This window comes from Myotis brandtii, unplaced genomic scaffold (genome assembly GCF_000412655.1).
Source record: "Myotis brandtii unplaced genomic scaffold, ASM41265v1 scaffold517, whole genome shotgun sequence".
NCBI classification, from domain to species: domain Eukaryota; kingdom Metazoa; phylum Chordata; class Mammalia; order Chiroptera; family Vespertilionidae; genus Myotis; species Myotis brandtii.
In genome coordinates, this window is record NW_005369706.1 from 254,219 (window position 1) to 274,288 (window position 20,070).

General features: G+C 48.7%; 2 protein-coding genes across 5 annotated transcripts; both read right to left on the reverse strand.

Annotated features, from left to right (window-relative positions):
- Nucleotides 1-6,747: 6,747 nt before the first annotated feature.
- Nucleotides 6,748-9,912, reverse strand: LOC102256430 (cytochrome c oxidase assembly protein COX14). 4 transcript variants are annotated; one of them, XM_005877296.2, is made up of 2 exons: nucleotides 9,708-9,912; nucleotides 6,748-7,157 (listed from the first exon to the last, which is right to left on the reverse strand). In XM_005877296.2, exons 1-2 carry the CDS (start codon nucleotides 9,832-9,834, stop codon nucleotides 6,976-6,978), a joined length of 309 nt encoding a protein of 102 aa, XP_005877358.1. In that variant the 5' UTR covers nucleotides 9,835-9,912; the 3' UTR covers nucleotides 6,748-6,975. The 4 variants fall into 4 exon arrangements, with proteins under 4 accessions (XP_005877358.1, XP_005877359.1, XP_005877361.1 ...); XM_005877297.2 differs by having other exon boundaries at nucleotides 9,664-9,768; XM_005877299.2 differs by lacking the exon at nucleotides 9,708-9,912 and adding an exon at nucleotides 9,473-9,643.
- Nucleotides 9,913-12,022: 2,110 nt separating this feature from the next.
- Nucleotides 12,023-17,714, reverse strand: GPD1 (glycerol-3-phosphate dehydrogenase 1 (soluble)). Its single transcript, XM_005877300.2, has 8 exons — nucleotides 17,468-17,714; nucleotides 16,905-17,082; nucleotides 15,985-16,125; nucleotides 15,242-15,380; nucleotides 14,899-15,011; nucleotides 13,981-14,214; nucleotides 13,649-13,755; nucleotides 12,023-12,661 (listed from the first exon to the last, which is right to left on the reverse strand). Exons 1-8 carry the CDS (start codon nucleotides 17,506-17,508, stop codon nucleotides 12,565-12,567), a joined length of 1,050 nt encoding a protein of 349 aa, XP_005877362.1. The 5' UTR covers nucleotides 17,509-17,714; the 3' UTR covers nucleotides 12,023-12,564.
- Nucleotides 17,715-20,070: the final 2,356 nt, after the last annotated feature.

Here is a 20,070-nt window from a genome sequence, read left to right on the forward strand (position 1 = left end):
CATAGCAACAGTACAGACATGTACAGCTACTGAAGGGTGGATAGCGTTTATCTTTGTGGAAGAAGGATGTAAGATGGGTTTATTTTTGGTGCTCTTCAATAAGTTTGGAATAATTTTAATTTTTTAATGTAGAACAAGTACATGGTAGTTCGAGGGAACTAATCTGTTGGGGTTGTATCAAAGTGATAGATGACAATAAGAAGGTGGTTTGGGGCAGATTGTGAAGAACCTTGACTATCATGCTGAAGATTAAATTTTTTTCTTATTTTTTAAATATATTTTTATTGATTTCAGAGAGGACAGGAGGGGGAAAAAACATTAGTGATGAGAAACATCCAACAGCTGCCTCCTGCACGGCCCGCACTGGGGATCAAGCTTGCAACCCAGGCATGTGCCCTTGACCAGAATCAAACCCAGGACCCTTCAGTCCACAGGCCGACTCTCTATCCACTGAGCCAAACTGGCTAAGGCTGAAGATTAAATTTTAGATGATAGGTTGTGGGAGCCCCTGAAGATTTAAAGCAGTAAAATTGGTCTTGTAAAAGCAGTCATAGAGAGGCCTATAATAGAACTTGGGACTTTACAGGGGTACAGGAAATGGCTTTATAAAAGGGGGTAGGGCCGAAACCGGTTTGGCTCAGTGGATAGAGCATCGGCCTGCGGACTGAAGGGTCCCAGGTTCGATTCCGGTCAAGGGCATGTGCCTGGGTTGGGGGCACATTCCCTGTGGGAGATGTGCAGGAGGCGGCTGATCGATGTTTCTCTCTCATCGATGTTTCTAGCTCTCTGTCTCTCTCCCTTCCTCTCTGTAGAAAAATCAATAAAATATATTAAAAAAAAAAAAAGTGGGGGGTAGGGAGGTGGCTGTGCTAGCCCGGCTGGTGTGGCTCAATGGTTGAGCATTGACCTATGAAGCAGGAGATCACAGTTCGACTCCCTGTCAGGACACATGCCTGGGTTGCAGGCCTGATCCCCAGTAATGGGTGTGCAGGAGGCAGCCAATAGATGATTCTCATCATTGATGTTTCTATCTCTCACTCTCCCTTCCTCTCTGAAAAACAATAAAAATATTTTTTTAGGAAAGGGGGTGCTATGAGTTGACATAGGCCAATATGTAGTAAGGATACATATTAAGGTTATCTGTACCACCTTCACTTCAGTCATCTGCATACATTTATTTTTCTTCTAGTTCAGTAAGGTCTCTCCTAGGGCAGGCCTCCAAGATTTTAACCACAGCCATAGACCTACAAAAAAAAAGCAAATTGGAATCTGCTCTCACTCAAATGAGTGCTCTATGAAAGCCATCTAGGAAACAATACTAAACTTTTTGGCAGCATCACGGCTTTGCTGTCTGGGGGTGATTTATTTGCTGTTTATTAGAAACTACACGACTTTTATTTTTCAGCTATTCTGTTACTAGTCTTTGTCTTTTAATGGGAGAATTCAGTTAATTGATATTTACTGTAATAACTGAAGAACTTGATTATATTCATTTTAATTTGACAGCAAATATGTCTATTCTTTCTTACTAAATACAGCTAGTTCGTGCTCAGTAAATACTACACAACTCCTTGAATTTAGGTTTTCACAAGCTATATTTGAAATGTCTGTAGGTGCTCTAAGTGGAAATGACTGTTAGACAATTGGAGGTAGGGACGGGCTGGAACCTAGGCCAGGAAACAAGACTGGACAGATGCACACTGGCATTATCTACTGTATGAGAGTCCTCCAGAAAAACAGAACCAATAGGTTAGATTCACGCAGGTGCGGGGAACCATTTTCCTACCAAAGGCCATTTGGATATTTATAACATCATTTGCAGGCCATACAAAATTATCAACTTAAAAATTAGCCTGCGCCCTAACCGGTTTGGCTCAGTGGATAGAGCGTCGGCCTGCGGACTGAAGGGTCCCAGGTTCGATTCCAGTCAAGGGCATGTACCTTGGTTGCGGGCACATCCCCAGTAGGCGGTGTGCAGGAGGCAGCTGATCGATGTTTCTCTCTCTTCGATGTTTCTAACTCTCTATCCCTCTCCCTTCCTCTCTTTAAGAATTCAATAAAATATATTTTTAAAAAAATAGCCTGCTATATTTGGTCAATCATTTAATTAACTCACCCCTAATGCCTTGGCAGGGCCAGACCAAATGATTTCGAGGGCCTTCTTTATACAGCCCTTGGGCTGGACATTCCCTACCCCTGGAGAGAGCAAGAATGACTGATTTCACCCAGCCAGTGTGACTCAGTGGTTGGGCATCAACCCATGAACCGGGAGGTCCCCGTTCGATTTCCTGTTAAGGTACAAGCCAGGGTTGCGGGCTCGATCTCCAGTGGGGGGGATGTGGGAAGCAACCAATCCATGATTCTCTCTCATCATTGATGATTCTCTCTCTTCCTCTCCCTGTCTCTCTAAAAACCAATAAAAACACTTTTTAAAAAAAGAATGAGACTGATTTAAAGACTTGCCTCATACAATTGTAGGGACTAGCAAGTCTGAAATTTGTAAAGCAGGTGGCAGGCTGGAAATTCAGGGAGGAGTTGTGTTGCATCCAAGATCTACAGGTTGGAACTTTGGGCAGTTTCTGTGTTACAGTTTTGATGCATAATTCCTTTCTGGGAACCCTGTCTTTGCTCTTAAAGCCTTCAGCTGATTGGATGAGGCCCATTCACATTACAGAAAATAACTTGCTTTACTCAAAGTCTGCAGATAGGTATTTCATCTTCATCCTAGATTTTTGGCAAAGAACTTCTAAGCCTAACTGGTTTGGCTCAGTGGATAGAGGGTCGGCCTGCGGACTGGGGGGTCCCAGGTTCGATTCCGGTCAAGGGCATGTGCCTTGGTTTCGGGCACATCCCCAGTAGGGAGTGTGCAGGAGGCAGGCAGCTGATCGATGTTTCTCTCTCATCGGTGTTTCTGACTCTCTGTCCCTCTCCCTTCCTCTCTGTAAAAAAGCAATAAAATGTATTTTAAAAAAATAAATAAATAACTTCTAAGACCTTGGAATCTCCAGATAATTGTGTTTTTTGTATGCTAATGAGATGGCTCTCAGTGGGCCCCTAGATACTAGTAAATAAGTGAAACAACAAATCAATGTGGGTTTTTTTCTCTCTCCTCTCTCTAAAATCAATTTTAAAAAGGTAATTTTATATGAAAAGTGTTTTCTTTTTAAATATATTTTATTTTTTCCAGAGAGGAAGGGAGAGGGATTGAGAGTTAGAAACATCGATGAGAGAGAAACATCGATTTAGGTGCCTCCTGCACAGTCCCCACTGGGGATGTACCCACAACCAAGGTACATGCCCTTGACCGGAATCGAACCTGGGACCCTTTAGTCTGCAGGCCGACACTCTATCCACTGAGCCAAACCAGTTAGGACGAAAAGTGTTATCTTTTATAGACACTAGGCTCAGCATGGAAAGGGGAAGGGTCACAGAAACCTTTTTGGAAAAAAGAGAGGATAGGGAGGTGGGTAGAGATGATGTTCTATTCAGAAAGAAGCATGAACAGGCATGAAAACAAGAAACTGTGCAACCAGTCAGGCAGTTTGATATTACTAGAATAAAGGATGAGGTGGGTCAGCTCTAAGGACTTCATATGCCATACTAAGGAGTCTGGACTTGACCCTATAGGTCAGGGATTCTTTAACCTATTGTCTATGGTTGAGCTTTAGGGGTGATCTAAAGCAGGGGAATGCCATAATTAAACTTGTTCCAATAGATGTCTCTGATGGAAATGTGGCAAATTAATCTGATGAGGTCAAGACTGGAACCAAGACCACTAAAAACCTGCGAGAGTATAGGCATCATCCCAATACGCCAAGGTTGTGGGTTTGATCCCCGGTCAGGGCACAAATAAGAATCAACCAAGGAATGCATAAGTGGAAAACAAATTGATATTTCTCCTTTCCTCTCTTAAAAAAGAAAAAAGGAATAAGCAAGAATTTATAAGGGTAGAATTTATTAAATGGATATCTAAATGGTAAAAATTAATAGTACCTGGTTTGGATTAGAGTGCAGGGAATCCTAAATAATAAAAGCCTAATATGCAAATTGACCAAACAGTGAAATAACTGGTGGAATAACCAGTGGCTATGATGCACACTGACCACCAGGGGGCAGACGCTCAACACAGAAGCTGCCCCCAGGCCAGCCAAGGTGGATGGGGGGGGGGGGGGCATTACCCTGCCAGTCGCCCTGCAGAGGGAGGTGACCTGTGGCAGCAGCAGGGGGGCAAGGCTGGCGAGCAGGCAGCACCAGGCCAGCCAAGGTGGGTGCCAGCACCCCCCACTCCCATCATCCCGCCAGTCACCCATTGATCGGCCCTGATCGCCAGCCGGGCCTAGGGACCCTACCCATGCACAAATTTCGTGCATTGGGCCTCTAGTAGTCTAATAAATCTCCCATATTTCTGACTTGGATGATAGTGTCATTAACTAAAATAGGGAGAAACCGCAAGTAAGTCCTGGAGATGAGAAAGAATGCTGTTAGTTGTGGACCTGTCAAGTTAGAACTATAGGAAATTCAAGTGGATATATCAAGCAATTGGATGTACCTGAAACTCAAGTCAACCTGTAAGATACAGACTTGGAGGTCAGCATCAGGCATTAATGGCTGATACTGTGTGCTTACCATGTGCCAGACAGAATATTAAATACTCAATATGAATTATCTTATTTAATACTCAAACTAATCTGTTAAATTAGGAATTATTTTTTTATCCCCATTTGACAAAGGTAAACTGGGGAGTTAAGAGTTAATAACTGGCCTATTACCAGATAGCTATAATGGTGGAGCCAAGATACCAGCACTGAGCACCTAACTACATTCTGTAATGTTAGAACCATTAATTACCTAGATTAACTGAGAAAAATACAAAATAAGAGCAATAGGCCAAGAACAAAATTTTGTAACACATTAGTGTTTAAAGTGGGCAGAGGAAATGAAAAGGAAAAATCAAAGTGGTAAAAGGGAACAAGATAGTGGTCCCTTCCTGCAGCCGAAGTAGAGCTTTAGTGCCTCAGGAAACAGTAAGGGGAGGACTGAAATCATCAGTGGATGTGGCACAAAGGAGGGAATGTTGACGGAATTTCAATGAAGTGGTGGAGGTGGAAGGAACTTCAAGTTTCAGAAGTGCTACCATGTGAGACTTCTCTTGAAATAATCTTCATAGTTTGTTTTGATTGGGGGTGGAGGGCCTTAAGCAAGTTTATATATTGAGAAGAGATAACTAAAGGAGCAAGGAGTAGAATTAAGAAGGCTAAGGATGGAGGCAGAGACTGCAGAGAAGTTGTTTAGGGGACCAACTATGGGCATAGGCTGGACAGGGAAGAAGTTTAGGCCAATAAGGGACTGAGATTGGAATAAAATTAAAGGAGTCAAACAATTTGAAATCTCCAAGTTCTAGAATAGAATGGAAATGAGAATGTAAGAAATCGCCTCAAAAAAGACTGATTTTGTACTATTTTGAAAGTGGCACAGGGGACAGCTGAGAGAATGGTGACCCTAACTGTACATGTGAGAAAGCAGAAGAGGCAGTAGAGTCCTTGGTTAATACACCAAGAGAGGATGGGAGTAAAAGGGTTGAAAATGTAGGAAAGCTGGGTTGTTTTGTTGTTGTTCTTTATTTTAGAGAGGAAGGGAGAAAGAAGCATGGATTTGTTGTTCCACTTATTTAAGCATTGCATTCATTGGTTGATTCTTGTATGTGCCCTGATCAGAGATTGAACCCACAACCAGGAAGTATGGGACAACACTCTAACCAACTGAGCTACCTGGTCAGGGCTAAAGCTGGGGTTTTTTTTGTTGTTAATGCTCACCCAATGATATTTTTCCATAGATTTTTAGAAAGAGAGATGTGAGAGACACATCAACTGGTTGCTTCCTGCGCGGGCCCCGACTGGGCTAGGGTTTGCAATCCAAGTACATGACCTTGACTGGGAATCAAACTCAAGACCCTTCTGTGCACAGGCTGATGCTCTAACCACTGAGCACACTGGCCAGGACTAAAGCTCAGTTTTTTTAATCATGGAAGAGGGCTTTTAGGTGAAAGCTTTAGGAGGGACAAGGTCAGAGCAATATGCACAAAGAGCATGAAAAAGGAAAGGTGTCCAAGGAGGTTGATATTTGGGGTGATCACCAAGGGCATGAACTAGTAAATCTCAAAGCTCAAAATGGAATGGTGGTAACAATACCTCTCTTCATAGTTGGGTTTTACCTTGAATACAGTTTTCTTTCAAATCCTCTTCACAGCTCTGTAATAAGACCTGCAGGTTTGATTTCCTGTACAGTGGAACAGTGAGAAATCGACCCTTATGCTAACACTACACCCAATGAGCTTAAGGAGGTGAACTATATTACTATAGGCTGCCCAACAACCCTTCCTTTTGGGAATTGAGCCTCCTCCACTTGGTGCAATTTTGAGAGGACTGTTAAACAAGGGCCTCTGCCTTCCTTAAATGCTAGCCAGAGTATCCCATTACCTGGACACAGTAATTAGTGCAGAAATGGTCATTGACCAAAGAGCTCTGGTCTTCAGTCGAATTTTGGGGGGATTTCTACAGCTGCTAGGACAGTCATTTCTCTGAGGTCATGAAAGTTGATATATACTCCTAAAACTGTATAATACCCACTTCATAGGTATTAAGAGCTCAAGATCGTGGAAATCCAGTCTATGACTAGAAAACTGGTAGTTAAGGGCCGACCTCTGTGGTCCGTAGCCTATTTAAATAAACAAACACACCAAGACACAGACACATGAAAAATATTTAATGTCTGTGCATGTGCCTCCCTCTGCCCCAATTCCTGCTACGATTTGAGAGCCTCCTTAAACTGGCAGTTCCAGAGAAAACACGGGCACTTATCCCCAGCAGGACTTGAAAACCATTAAGGCCCTGGTTCTCTTGATTTGGATGACTGTAGGTGAGCTCTTTCCACAGCATGCCTCAGGCCTCTCTGGTCAAGGAAAAGAGCCCCCCAGTTCTACAGGACTCCTGAGGTCTTCTGTTCTTCTGCAGCCTGGCGCCGGGAGCTGCGCCGCTGGAAAAAGTGGTAGGCTCGAACACTGCAGAGGTAGCCCCCATACACAGTAAGGAGCATCATGGAGGTGGAGAAAGTCTTGTAGCCAATGTCAGCTAGTTGCTTGGCAGTTGGCATGTCGTCCCCTACAAAGAAAGACTGAATTTAGACACCAGGATAGGTCTCATGTGCCCAGCCCACTTCCCTGTTTAAAGCCATTCCATAACTTGTGCACCCTGCTTAGTCTGTCTACTCTACTGAATGGCCCCTACATGGATGCAGAGTCTTACAATGGAAGACAACGTTTGGGAATTCTAAGTTTCAAAAGGGCAAATAAAATCTACATGAGACACAGACACACAGCTGGAACCAGGTGAATCTGAATGACATCACAGCTAACACCTCACCCTCCATATTTTTGGAAAGAAGTGACTGGTACGGACCACCCAGAAATGTTAACTGGTACATTAAGCATGCATCAGTTTTTCTGACTAACGGGCAATTAATGGAGGTAGCCAGGGATTAAACATTAGCAGTAAATTATTCTCTGTAGGAGATCAAATGGGAACCTTCTAGGCAATATCCAATTTATTTTCCCATAAAAACAATCTTATTCACGGTGGTTAGGTTCCCAGGTTAGACCTCAAGCATCTGTTTAAGCCGTAATATTCCTGAAATAGTGCCAACCTTCCACAGCATTAATTCTAAATTCCAAACACAACACAAAGCACCTATCCCAACGGCTAAAAAGAAACGGAGTCCCCAGCAAATTGTTAACTCACATTTGCATGAGATAAATTACTTATAATTTAACCATTCCCTGGATATTCTGAGCTAGAGAACAAGAGAAAGTCTAGCATGACAATCTCTCATCCTGAACAAAACGTTCCTCAGTTTGGGACTATGAATGTGTTCTTAAACTCCTCTTTGTTGAGGGACCTGAAATTAAAAGACTAGCTGAAATGAGTGAGAATACGTTTCTTAAAAGTCAAGAATTTGGAAGAAGAAAAAGCTCAGGATTAGCTGGCTTAGGGAGTCAGGAGTAGGGTGAGATATAAGTGCTTCTCCGAGTGAGTTCTATGGGCTGAACATTTCCTTAGAGCCAGTCCTTGAAGGTGGACCCCAAGCTGAGCTGAGGCATAGCTTCCTTGAATTATAATTCCAAATGACTCTCAATAAGGTCAGAGGAAGAAAACCAAATGGCACAATCTCAAGATGAGGTTATCTGAGCTTCGAAAGGACCCCAAGCTGTGAGACTGAAGAAAACACACAGAGAGAGCAGAATATTAAGAGACTTGCAGACCTTCAACCTCCGCCTTACTTCTTCTTTCCCCTCATATTCCCCATAACCCTGGCCAGATGCTAACCACTTTGAGGAGCTGAAGGAAGAAGGCTGGAAGCATTCACTAGCCAAGAAACAAGATGGTACAGCTTGGCTAAAAGAGTGACAGAAGACTTAATAGACATGATTTTGGTATCTAGAATCTCACTTCCTTCTCTTGTCTAATCCAACCTAAGATTGTTCCTATTTTCAAATTTTAAAAAACTCTTCGCATACCCTGAGCTAAGACAGGATGTAGAAAAGAAGACAGATGCAGAAGTTCAAGATTTATTAATTGAATGGATTAGGGCAAAGCTGAAAATATCTCCAAGTTAGGAAACTGTCCATTGGGACACTGTTAACAAATAATAAGAAGAAACAGGTGTGTGCACCAGGGTGGTGGTCGCACTGTCAGTCAAGAAGATCATGAGCTGGGTTTTGGACACCTTAAAATTAAGACGCTCAGCACAATATTCAGGTGATGATGTCTATCAGGCAGATGGATATGCAAATCGGGACAGCTCCTGGGAGGTAACAAGTGACACCAAAGCAGAGAGGGGATAAGACCAGAGAGAGAGGCCAAGGAAACACCAGTTTGAAGAAGCAAAATAATTAGGGAAAGAAAGTAGGAAGAACATGCCAGATATTTCTGGGGGGCTTTTTCATTTAACTATATCCCTCTTCCTGCTTGAAAGTCTCTGCTGCATCAAGTCACTGCATTTTCAGGTGCATTGGGCCAGAATGAAAATTGGGAACCACAACTGCAAAGTTATGTGCCTTGAAGGCTGGTCAGATGGGAATAGATGACTAGGTCACAGGTAAACCTCAAGTAAAAATTTAGTGCACTGAACTGGAAGTCATTAAGTAAAAAGCAAATTCTTAGCCAGGACCCCAGCAGGGCCAGGAACGCTGACCCCCCAAGGTCAGAGCTACTAGAGTCGGAGCGCGGAGGGCCAAGAGCCCCGCTGGAGTCGAGGTTTGGCAGGACCTACAGCTGCAAGGAGCTTGTTGGGCTGCACGCAGTGCAAATCGCCTCGTTCGCAGTGCAGGATACACCGGTGACTTCAAGGGCACGGAGGCTGCGGTCCGCACAGGCCGGCCGAACTGGCGGGCCTCAGCTCGCCCCAGCAGACGGCGTACCTGGGTGTTGCAGCTCCCTCCCGTCCAACCAAGGCCTCCACTGCCCGCGTCTCGCCAGCACAGAGCGCGCAGCCTGACGCAGCACCCGACACAAGGGTGGCGGCCCAGGAACAACCCTAGACACTGAGGTGCTCTTGGTCAGGAAAGCCACCCTTCCTCCCTCCCTTCCACCCGCCCACCCACCCAATTACCCTCTAGGATACGACTCCCAACGCAGAGAGAGTGCACCGCGTACCGGACACAGAGGCGGGAGCCCGCGCCGCCCGCGGCCCAGGCTGGGTGCCGTCCTTGAACTTCCGGCTTCCGACCCCGCCACGCTTACTACGCATCCTCAGACGAGCCTCCCTTTCCGAGAGGCCCATTGGATTCTGGGGCTTGTAGTCTTCCCATGAGAGAGGGTCTTCGGTCACTCAGACTCTGGAACTGGAACTTTTAGGAGACTCAGTCACGAAAGAAAAGACGGTCTTTCTCGCGGGCTCAGTCAGCCAATCCCCAGCCTACGGCGCAGTGAAGTCTGCGGTAGCGGGGGGGTTCCCCGGGTCCGCCCTCCGGAGCTGAACCTCGCGCCCCCTCGAGCCTGGAGCTGCCCTCTACCCGGTGGCCAAGCGCAGGTAGGAAACCGACCCGCTCCGTGAGGCCTGGGCCCCGGGGAGGCCGCGAGTCCGGCCAGGGCCAGCGAGTGGGCACGAGGACTGTTTCTGCCCCGTGTGGCCTCCGCTGGTGACCTCTCTGCTTCCCGGGCGCGATGAAGTCCCAAAGGCGCTCTGGGAGGGGAGGAGAGGGTGCCCCTCGGGGCAGGAGAACCGCGCGGGCCCTGCTGGGGGCAGGGAGCAGCTGGGAATATTGAGGAGGGCTTTCTTCTTTTTTTTTTAAAATATATTTTTATTGATTTCAGAGAGGAAAGGTGAGGAAGAGATAGAAACATCAATAATGAGAATCATCATTATTGGTGGCCTCCTGCACGCCCCCGACTGGGCCGGGCACGTGCCCTATCGAGCCCTGACCCCCTGGTTCATAGGTCGATGCTCACCACTGACCAGCCAGCTGGGCAAGGAGGGCTTTCTTTTTTCCCTTTTCCTTGCGGAATAAATGAGAACATACAAACTGCCACAATGCACTGAAGCACCTTCCCCAACTCGTTTCTGGAAAAACCACACTTTATTGGGTAGACAAATAGGCCTGATTTGAAGGCCTTAGATTCAGTTAACTGTGGAGGGAACAACAGCAGGCAAAAGTGTTTGACTGTCTGAACAAGGTGGCAGCTGCTGCTGAGGCAGGGGACGGTCTGTCTGCCCGCCCTTTGACCTCCCGTGTTCAGCCAGTGCCCCTCACTGGGCCGGCCAGATCTGGGGTGACTTTTTTTCACTGGGAAGAACGTGAATTCTCAGCAGCTGGGCACTGAGAGGAGCCTGCCTCGCTGGTTGGGCCGGGAATAAGAGGGTTAACACAGTGCTGCCAGCGCTAGTTATGTGCCAGGTGCTGCCACACAGGAAGCTGAGACCCTCTGCTGGACTCTAGGAGCAGCTTGGGCCCTGAGGGGTGGAAGGGGGGGCTATTTATAGCCAGGAGCCTCGGCTGCTGACCTGGACATTCCCTGCTGCCACCCGTCCTGGAGCCAGGCCAGTGCCAAGCACACTCCTCCCCCTCCTCCCTTCCTGTTCTTCCCCTACCCAGGCGGCCGGTGTGCTGCAAGGACTTGTTAAAAACATGCAATACCTGACTATTTAGTCAGGGCCACTGACCTCTTTTCCCTGAAGTTGTCAAATAAAAATCTGACAACAGCCAACACAACAATAGCTGTCCAGTGTGAATGATTCAAAACTATGCCTTTTTTTTTCTTTCAGATTGGCAAAAAATATATTTTTTCATGTGCCACAGAACTTTAGTCATTCGTTTATGTGTGTCATGAAATGAAAAGGTTGAAAACCGCTGCTTTAGGGGTAGGGTGCTTTTCATTCTTTTCCTCCTCCAGTTTCCTAGCTCTTAGAGTGCTGATACATACCTTGTGAGAAGGCGTGTATATCAGATGACAGAGGGCTGGCCTTGGAATGTCAGGATCCACCAACATGGGGCATGGTCACCCTTCCCTACCCCTGATCAGCTTTGGGCCACTCTCTGGCCACCTGGTTCAGGCTTTGGGAGAAGGAAAGGGGTGGAGCCAAGGATGTCCTGAGGAGGTAGCAGGAGGAACCCAGCTGAAACCTCCCCTGTCACTAGAGCTCCTGAGAAGGGAGGCAGGGCAAATGCAAAGGTCACAGGGAGCAGAGATCTGAGCCTGCTGTGGAAAGGTGCAGCTCTGTCAACAGATTAAGTTCTTGCTCCTCAAAGAGGGTGCTGGCGGGGAGCGGGAGGGGAGACTTGGAAAGGTCACGCACTGTGGGGAGGAGCTGGCAAAAATCTAGGAACCAGGAAGTCCATGGGGAGAATGACAAGCCCCAGGGCCAGAGATGCCAGCCTGGTAGCCACTGTGGTGCCAGGGCAGCCTGGGGGAGGGGAAAGGGAATGACCAGAGGTTTCTGAGGACGCAGATGTTGCTAGGAGAAGCTAGAAGGGGGTTGAGATCTTTGTATTTTGTTAACAAACACTGAGATCCATTGATGCTGTGCAGGGCCTGGCAGAGGTCAGACAGAGCAAAGGAGTCCCTATGTCAGCTCAAAAGCCCAGACCCCTCTCTGACAGCCCTTGCCTCATCCCTCTTGTGGCTGAGATAGTTCTTTAGCTACTTAACTGGGCTTGGGGACAGGACTCCTGTTCTGTGTGAAGCAGCAGGGGGCACCTATTGCCTTACTTCCTTCTCCCTGCACCCCACACCCAAAGTAGGCAGCACTGGGCCTTCCCAGAGGACAGGGAGAAAGCGCCACATCTGGAGAGGATCGAGGCATCTCCATTTCTGCTGAGATGTGGCAAGAGGCTGCAGGCTGCTTGGTGGTTCAGGGTCTCCAAACAGGTCGCTGGGCCCTACAACTTCCTGTCGGGTGAAAAGCTGAGAAGAGGCTCTGTGGGGGGTCCCAAATATCCCGGTGGCCAGGTACACAAGCTTCTGCCTGTCTCCACTGGGGTAAAGAAACTGCCTGGCCTGGCCACAGCCCTGCTCACAGATGTTCTGGATGATTCTGCAGGCAGCGGATGAATTCACCCACAGGCTGGCTCTCGTAGCATATTCTGTACACAGCCATGAACAGAGGGAACCTGGAATGGGGAGGGAGAGACCCAGCTTAGCCTCCTTGTACATCCTCTAACCCCCACTCCCCATCCCCTCCTAACCCTCTACTCTCCTACTCTCCCACCTTGGAGTTCAGGTAGACTCTGGCTCTCAATTTCCAGTTGCTGAGAATTTGAACTTCCTAGCTCTGGGTTTTAGGGTCAGGTTGTTAATTGCCTTGCTCCCTATCATATTGAACTGGCCAACATGATTCCCTGAAATTGTTTTGATCCAAGTGGACAAACCACTTAACCTCTGTGAGCCTCGGTATCATCAACTGTAAAATGGGGCCAATGTGAGAAGCACTGAAGTGAGTATGTTTTCTATGAAGGTGCTTCATAAATGCCAGTTTCCTTCTTCTCATCCTCTTGCCCAGGCTGTTTGCTTTACCAGGAGGCTGACTCTGACCAGCCATGAGCTGATCTTTTGAGCCTGTTTCATTCTCTTATTCCAGGATTCTTTCTCGGCCAACAGAGCTCTGCTCTGATCAGCCCATCACCCTCTCTTGTCTTTGTGCTTTACATAAAGCAACACCTTGACATAGAGACTGTCCTCACACCTCAGCACCCAGGACAGTATTCAGGGACAGAGGGTTGGCTTTAGGTGAGCAGCTTAGACTCGGGATGATAGACAGAAAAACAGGACAATCAGGTGAGCTTATTCCTGCTGCCCCAGAGTTCCAACCCCCATAGCAGAGAATGAGGAAAGAATTGAGGGAGGCTATGCAGAGGGGTCGAAGCAATGTGGTATAAAGATCACTAGTCTGGAAGGAGTTCAAAGACCATGAACTCCTAGTTGGGGGACAGTGGGCATCCAGACTCTTTCCAAGCTCTGGTCTCTGTGTCTGTTAACATGAGATAACATTTCCCTCTCTGCCCACTTCACAGATTGAGGAGGGTTCAAGAAGATGAAGAATAGGGAGAGCACTTCTGGCTGTGGTTCCCTCCACCAGTGGGGCTGTGGCAGACACTTACTTATCTAGCATGCCCTTTTGTTGGAGGATGCTGTGTAGCTCCCGGGCTGTCTGGGGCCCCTGTAGCTTCTGCCCATTCAGCATCTCTTTCTCCAGCTGCTCAATGGACTGTGAAGAAAACAGGACAGGTGGATGGAAATGGGAGAGGAGGATTGTCAGTGTGAGGTTGAGAGTCGGAGGTTCTGATGAGAGGTGGAAGGTCATAGAGGAAAGCAAGGCTAGCAATATTTACAACAGCTTAATGTTTATGCTCAAGAGACACCTCAAGCCAGGTTCCTCTACCTTGACACCTCTAAGGCCCACCCTCTGTTCTCCATTCTCCCCAGTGCCCACCTTTCCTGTGCGGGCAAAGGCCTCGGCCACCTTGCGGTTCCGCCCTCCGTAGCAGGTAGTGATGAGGTCAGCAACACCACAGCTCTCCAAGAAGGTGGCAGAGGACACAGGGCCCTTACAGAAGAGCTTGGCGAAGGCGATCATCTCCATGAGGCCCAGTCGGATCACCGCTGCCTTGGTGTTGTCGCCAAAGCCCAGCCCATCGCAGAAGCCAGCCCCCACGGCCACTACATTCTTTGGAGAATGGAGGTCATAGATGAGAAAGGATCCCCTTCTGCAGGCCCCACTTGCAGCCCTCACCACCTGCCTCATGCTGCTTCCATCAGCCATGACATGCCCACTGAACAAGTGAAGTATAGTGGGTGGCTCCGTGACTATTTCCACCTTGTGGCTTTCCCACTTGCTGCATCTCTTCTAGCCTGGGCTTATGCTTCCTGGCTCCCCAGCTCTGCTCCATCCTCCATCCTTGAGGACATTTACTGAAAATCAGTCTTCCATCCAGCTGGCTTCCCCATCCATGACCATCCCTGGTATCCACAGCTCTGTCTAGGTCCAGAGTTCTAGCCATCAGTCTGTCTGGGTGTTCTGGACATCTGTTCTCCCATTAGCCTGAGTGCTCCCCCAGAGCATCTCCTCTTCTCCTTGGACCACCCCCTGGAGCCAGTGACAGGGATGTCCCACAAGAGGCTATAGGGAGAAAGGAAGAAGGGGGTCCCCTGTCCGATGATGAATAATCAGCAGGCCTAAATGATGCTGGCTTTGCTCCTGCAGTTCTTCCTATGTGTATGGGATTTGGTGGGGAATGGGAGCAACTGCCTATGAGTGAGGGCCTGGAGTACCAGTAACCATGTATAGCTAAGTCAGGCCCTCTTTCAGGGTCTTCTCCCCACCCCCTAGCTGCTTCTGCATCCCTCTCACCTTTAAGGCCCCACAGATCTCTACTGTGTCCACCTCTTGCACCACCGTGATGCGGAAATTGGGTGTCTGCATTAGCTCTTTCAGAAGCTGTCCCTGGGCCTGGTCCTTGCAGCCTAAAATGGAGAAGGGCGAGGCTTTAACAGAGGACTCTTGACTCTTCTTTGCACACCTGCCCTAAGCAGGACCCAAAACCCTTTCCCTGGGGGTGTCCCAACCTTCCCTCACCTCTGATGCTTGGGTCGTCTTCCTTTGTCTGCCTTATGGGGAGAAGATGGCTAAGTGGGTTTGGGGGAGGGAGAGTGTGGAGCTGCTTTATGTACGTGGGTTGTGGTGGGGCTCTCACCAATGGTTGTCTCACAAAACTTCTCATCAGCCACCTCGTTGGCAATGTTGGCCCCCATCAACACATTCACAGGGATGCCAAGCCGCTCCCCAATCACTTCAGAGATGAGCTTCAGCCCGTTGGGGCCCTCGTCTATACCCTGGGTACAGGATGGAGCTCAGGCCAGGCGCTCTTTATGCCCACTGAGGGCTTCCCACCTAGAAATCCTATCCTTTCCAAATCCGCTGTTCATCAATGTCCCTGCCCAAAGGTCCTGCTGCCATCCCAACCCAGCCAAAGCTTGCGGTAAGGAGGGTGATGGCATATGAAAATGAATCCATCTGAAAACTCTCCTCCAGCCCCTCATCAGCCTGCCTCTCCAAGGCAATGTATCTCCTCCACATCCCTATACGACTCACTTCAAGTTCCCCAAACCAACTTCCATCACAGTCACTGCTCCAAACCAACTTCTCTTTCACATTCCTCACACCAGCCTGCTTCTCACACCCCCAGCTATCCTTTGGACACCTCCTAAACTCCCCAGGACATCTGCCTCCAAACCGATCTCTGTCTACTCCTCAACCAACCTCCCCTTCCCAGTGGCCCCCAGCATCTCACTGTTTCTCAAGCCTCCCCAAAGCCACTCCTTCCCTCTTTCCAGAAAACTCTTGGCCTACTTTTGCCATATTCTCTTCTCCCCACTTTACCCACCCTGAGCCCCACAACAGTTAGCTGCACCCCCATCCACACGGTGTCCCTGGCACCTTAATAAGAGACATCCCGATGGCGTTTGCCTTCAGGTGGCCCTTGAGCTGATCACAGATCTTGCTGATGAACTGATGGGGCACCACAAAGATCAGGATGTCAGCATCCACTGCAGCCTGGACCACATCTGGGACAGCCACCTGTGGGGTGACCAGTGTTCATGGGCCTGATAGACTTCTCCTAGCCCCTGTGAAACCCCATTCAGTTCAGAAGATCTAAAAAACCAGAGTGAGGCTTGTGGGGGAAGAAGAAGACCAGTTTGGGGGTTGAATCTGGAAGGGCTAAACTTGGAGGAATACGACATTCTATTCCTTCCCCCATAGCCACCATTCCCTCGCTGCTCCAGTTTTCCTGCGCTCTTGACTTGGAAACCTCCTCCCAGCACCCTCCTAGCCTTTGGCTGTGGGACAGTTAGAGGCCAAAGGAGACCTGAGCTTGGCAGGAGGAAGAGGCCAAATAATTTCATCACCCTGCTCCTTAGGGTCCCTAACTGGGAAGGAAAAACGCCAATTTTTCTGCTGTCTTTTCTGGGGAGTGAGCCATGTGGATTTGACCTTAAGTCCAAGGAGCATCGTCCAAGTCTGCTAATGACCCAGTGAATAAGTAACTGGATTAGAGCCTGAGGCAGGCACTACCTGAACCCCAGGACTGGGAGCCAGAGATCCTGTCTTTGGTTGCCACAGAAACCAACTTCCTTGTCTTCTCTTAAAGGCCTGGGAGTCCAAAAGGGGGGAGGGGGCATTCAGGTTCTCCTGTTCCAGAAAGTGCCCAGGAAAGCAGTTTGGGGCTGCGCACAGGAGTGCCTGGTGCCTGGAGCAGCCTTCCTGAGACGCTTCCCGAGTCCAGGTAGCACCTGACATGTCCCCCTTCAGCAGGAGGCAAGCAGACCTCCCTCTCCCTTGTAGGGTGCGGGGCTCACCACGTTGGAGGGAAGCTTGTGCCCTGGCAGGTATTTGACGTTTTCATGCTGTGTGTTGATGATCTCTGTCAGCTTTCGGCCCCCGACGTCTTCCTCAAACACCCACATGGTCACCCGTGGGTCAAAGTGTGCCAGCTTGGCTGCATTGCCACCCACAATCTTGGCGATGGCTGAACCCCTGGTAGGAGAGGGAGCACGGAAGTCGGGGTGCGATGGAGGAGTCGTGGCAGGGGAGGGGGCAGTGTTCCACCTCAGGATAGCACAGCAGCCCACCAGGTTATTTACCTTCCTGTCACCCCCACCCCCAAACCCAAGGAGCTTTCAAGCAGAGAGCACTTGAGGCTCCCTTCCTGTGACAAGCAGGTGCAGGGCCAGGGCCAGGCAGGGGCCAGGGCAGGTTTGGACACCATCTGTCCTCCGGGGGGAGGCACAGAAGAGAGCAGCAGGGATGGAAGAGGAATCAGAGGGTATTTTCTACCCACTGTCTGCCTCCTGCCCACCTAGGCCCCGATGTACTTGGGGGATCCCCCTTCCTCCCCATGCCCCTCGACAGAGCCACTTACCAGTTGCCAGAGCCTAAAATGCAGACTTTCTTGCCAGCCATGGTGCCGCGTTTCTGCCTGAGCCAGCTGGTTCCACACTCCCAGCTCTTCTCTCCGCTAGGAGCATATAACTCTGCCACACGTGGGTGCAGCCAAGCCCCGCCCTCCAGGGGAGGCAGGCGCCTAGGGAGACAGTCTGGCCGAGCCAGGGAAATGGGAGAAAGGAGTAGAGACAGGTGGGGAACTGGAATGGGGCACAAACCAAGCTCCACTTGCCAGCTGATGGTGTTGGCAGGCTTCCTTTGGCCCCAGCTCAGTCCCCCATACCCCGCTGCCACGGTCTCATTTCGGTCTGCCAAGAAATAGCCCAGATAAAGGAGCAAGTGACGCCCCCATCGCTCCCTCTGTCTTGCAGCACTAGAATGTATTATATGCAGCCCTAGTAGCAGATACAGGAATGTTTTCTTTTCCAAGGTATATATATGCCTAGTATATCCTCCTCCCAGGACTCCAAAAGGCGCTCTACAGTTTGTCCTCTAGCAGTGACAGGGACCACGTCACTGGCCCCACACTGGCTGCAGGGCTGTGGTGAGTGGGTGTGGGCCCACTTTTAAAGCTAAGACCACACAAAAGGTAAAGGCGTGCTTTGGGGACAACCCAGCCCAAGAATTAGAAACCCCAGGAGCCCTGACAGACAAGGTCATCCTGGTTACCCACAGTAGTCCTCTCAGGGACTCACCAGTGGGCCTCCTCACCTCAGCCTCCCCACCTGAATGCCTTCCAGGAAGGGAGGATGGGAAGGTCAAAGTGAGAGGCTCTGATGCCCACAAGTGTCCTTTTGCGACTCTGAGCTTGAAGACAGGAGAGAAAAGGGGCCGGCGTGCTCACTCTCCTTGAGAGGCTCTCAGCACCCGTCAGTTCTTTGTTGGGGTTTTAAACCACCACACTCGGGCTCCCTCAGTTAGTGGCTAGTTTGCAGAAGCCAGAAAAGGGGAAAGGAGGCTGGATCGGGAGGAGCTGTGACCTTTGTGAGAGCTTGTTGGCCTCAGATGCTGTGATTGAGTAAGTGGGGTGTGATTTGGTGGGGAGGGGAATGGAAGCAGCTCTTGCAGCAGTTCAGGGCTCTGTTATCGCCCACAACCATCTGTTTGACTAAGAAGGGGAGCTCTGGTTTCTAGGCTGATCTGAAGAGTGAGGTAAAGGGCCCTAACACTCCAGCTGTCTGTGCACCTTGGCCTAGAGGGCAGAGACCATTGTGTGCTCACGTGCTGACCTCCTGGGCTGGCAGACTCCTAAGTGGGTGTTTCTAATCCCCGGGGCCACTGTTGGCTGGTAACAGTGATAAACACTGGGCTAGAGGGGAATCTGTGTGCAACCACTGGGTAAGGGTAAGTGGGCATGAGGTCAAAAGCAATGGTTTCCTGCCCAGCCAGAGTGGCTCAACTGAGCATCAACCCATGCACCAGGTCACAGTTCAATCTCCGGTCAGGGCACATGCCCAGGTTGCAGGCTTGATCCCCAAAAGAGGGCATGCAGGAGATCAATTTTTCTCTCTCATCCACGTTTCTATCTCCCTCCCCCCTCCTCTCCAAAAATCAATAAAAACTTTTTTTTTAAAAAAAAAAAGCAATGTTCTATGGGTTGCCCAGAAAAAGGCCCCCATATTCTCCTTCTATGGCCAGAGTTCCCACAGGAGAGAACATACACAGTCAGTAGTTGTTTCCCTTAGGAACAAACTTGTACCTCTACAGAGCCAGCCTCGCACAAATCACTCCAGTATTGCACTGGCTCTGAGACAAGGCACCAGTGCCAGGCTGCCAGCTGGGAGAACCGATTATGGGTGATGCAAGAGAAAGAATGCTTCTGTCCTTAGCACATGATGGGAACCCCAAAGAATGGATATTTATGCATAAAATAACCCCATTGTTTTTCCCTAAATTCTTCCATCTCATTATGCTCCTGTAGTAATTTTAGTGTGGAGACAAAGAATTTGTTCATTTATACAGGAATAAAGAGTGTGCAGAGATCCAGAATCGGCTTGTCATAGAAGTGAAACACACAAGTCACAAAGAGACAGATACTACAGGATTTCCCTCAGGTGAGTAATCAAAATTTTTTTAAAAGAATAAAAAAAAAAAAAAAGAAGTTATCTGTATCACTAGGCTCTTCCCAAGAGCAAACTGTAGATTTGCTTGAAATTAGTAAGGGTTCATCAGTTATTCATTACACATGTAATTAGCCTGGGTAAAAACAGATGCTATTTCAATGTCCTTGACATAAATTTTTTCCACTCCAAGTTATCACCCACATTCCTTTCTGTTTTCCCTACTGAAGTCTGATAAACCCCCAAGTTCCGGATTAGGAGGTGGTTCTATCCTTGGTGGGTCTGACTGCAGACAGGGAATACTCGAGTGTCCCCATCCAGCTTTGGAATGTGCTTGCACTCATCCTATGTTCTAAACCCCCTTGTTGGGTAGAACCAAGACAATGGCACAAAAGAGGAAAGTAATGAGCCACCAGTTGGGAAGCAGGTACATTATGCTGGAAACTAATGGGAATATCAATCCTGAGCAAAATCTTCCAAATTCTGTCAGTGAGGGGTTGGTTGTCTATAGTGTGAGGAT

Coding starts and splice junctions, on each gene's coding strand:
- LOC102256430 (XM_005877296.2), bottom strand. CDS start 9,834: ATGGGCCTCTCGGAAAGGGAGGCTCGTCTGAGGATGCGTAGTAAGCGT. Junction 7,158..9,707: donor GGCTCCCGCCTCTGTGTCCG/GTACGCGGTGCA, acceptor CTTTCTTTGTAG/GGGACGACATGCCAACTGCC.
- GPD1 (XM_005877300.2), bottom strand. CDS start 17,508: ATGGCTGGCAAGAAAGTCTGCATTTTAGGCTCTGGCAACTG. Junction 17,083..17,467: donor ATTTTAGGCTCTGGCAACTG/GTAAGTGGCTCT, acceptor CTCTCCTACCAG/GGGTTCAGCCATCGCCAAGA. Junction 15,012..15,241: donor GTTTTGTGAGACAACCATTG/GTGAGAGCCCCA, acceptor TCTCCATTTTAG/GCTGCAAGGACCAGGCCCAG.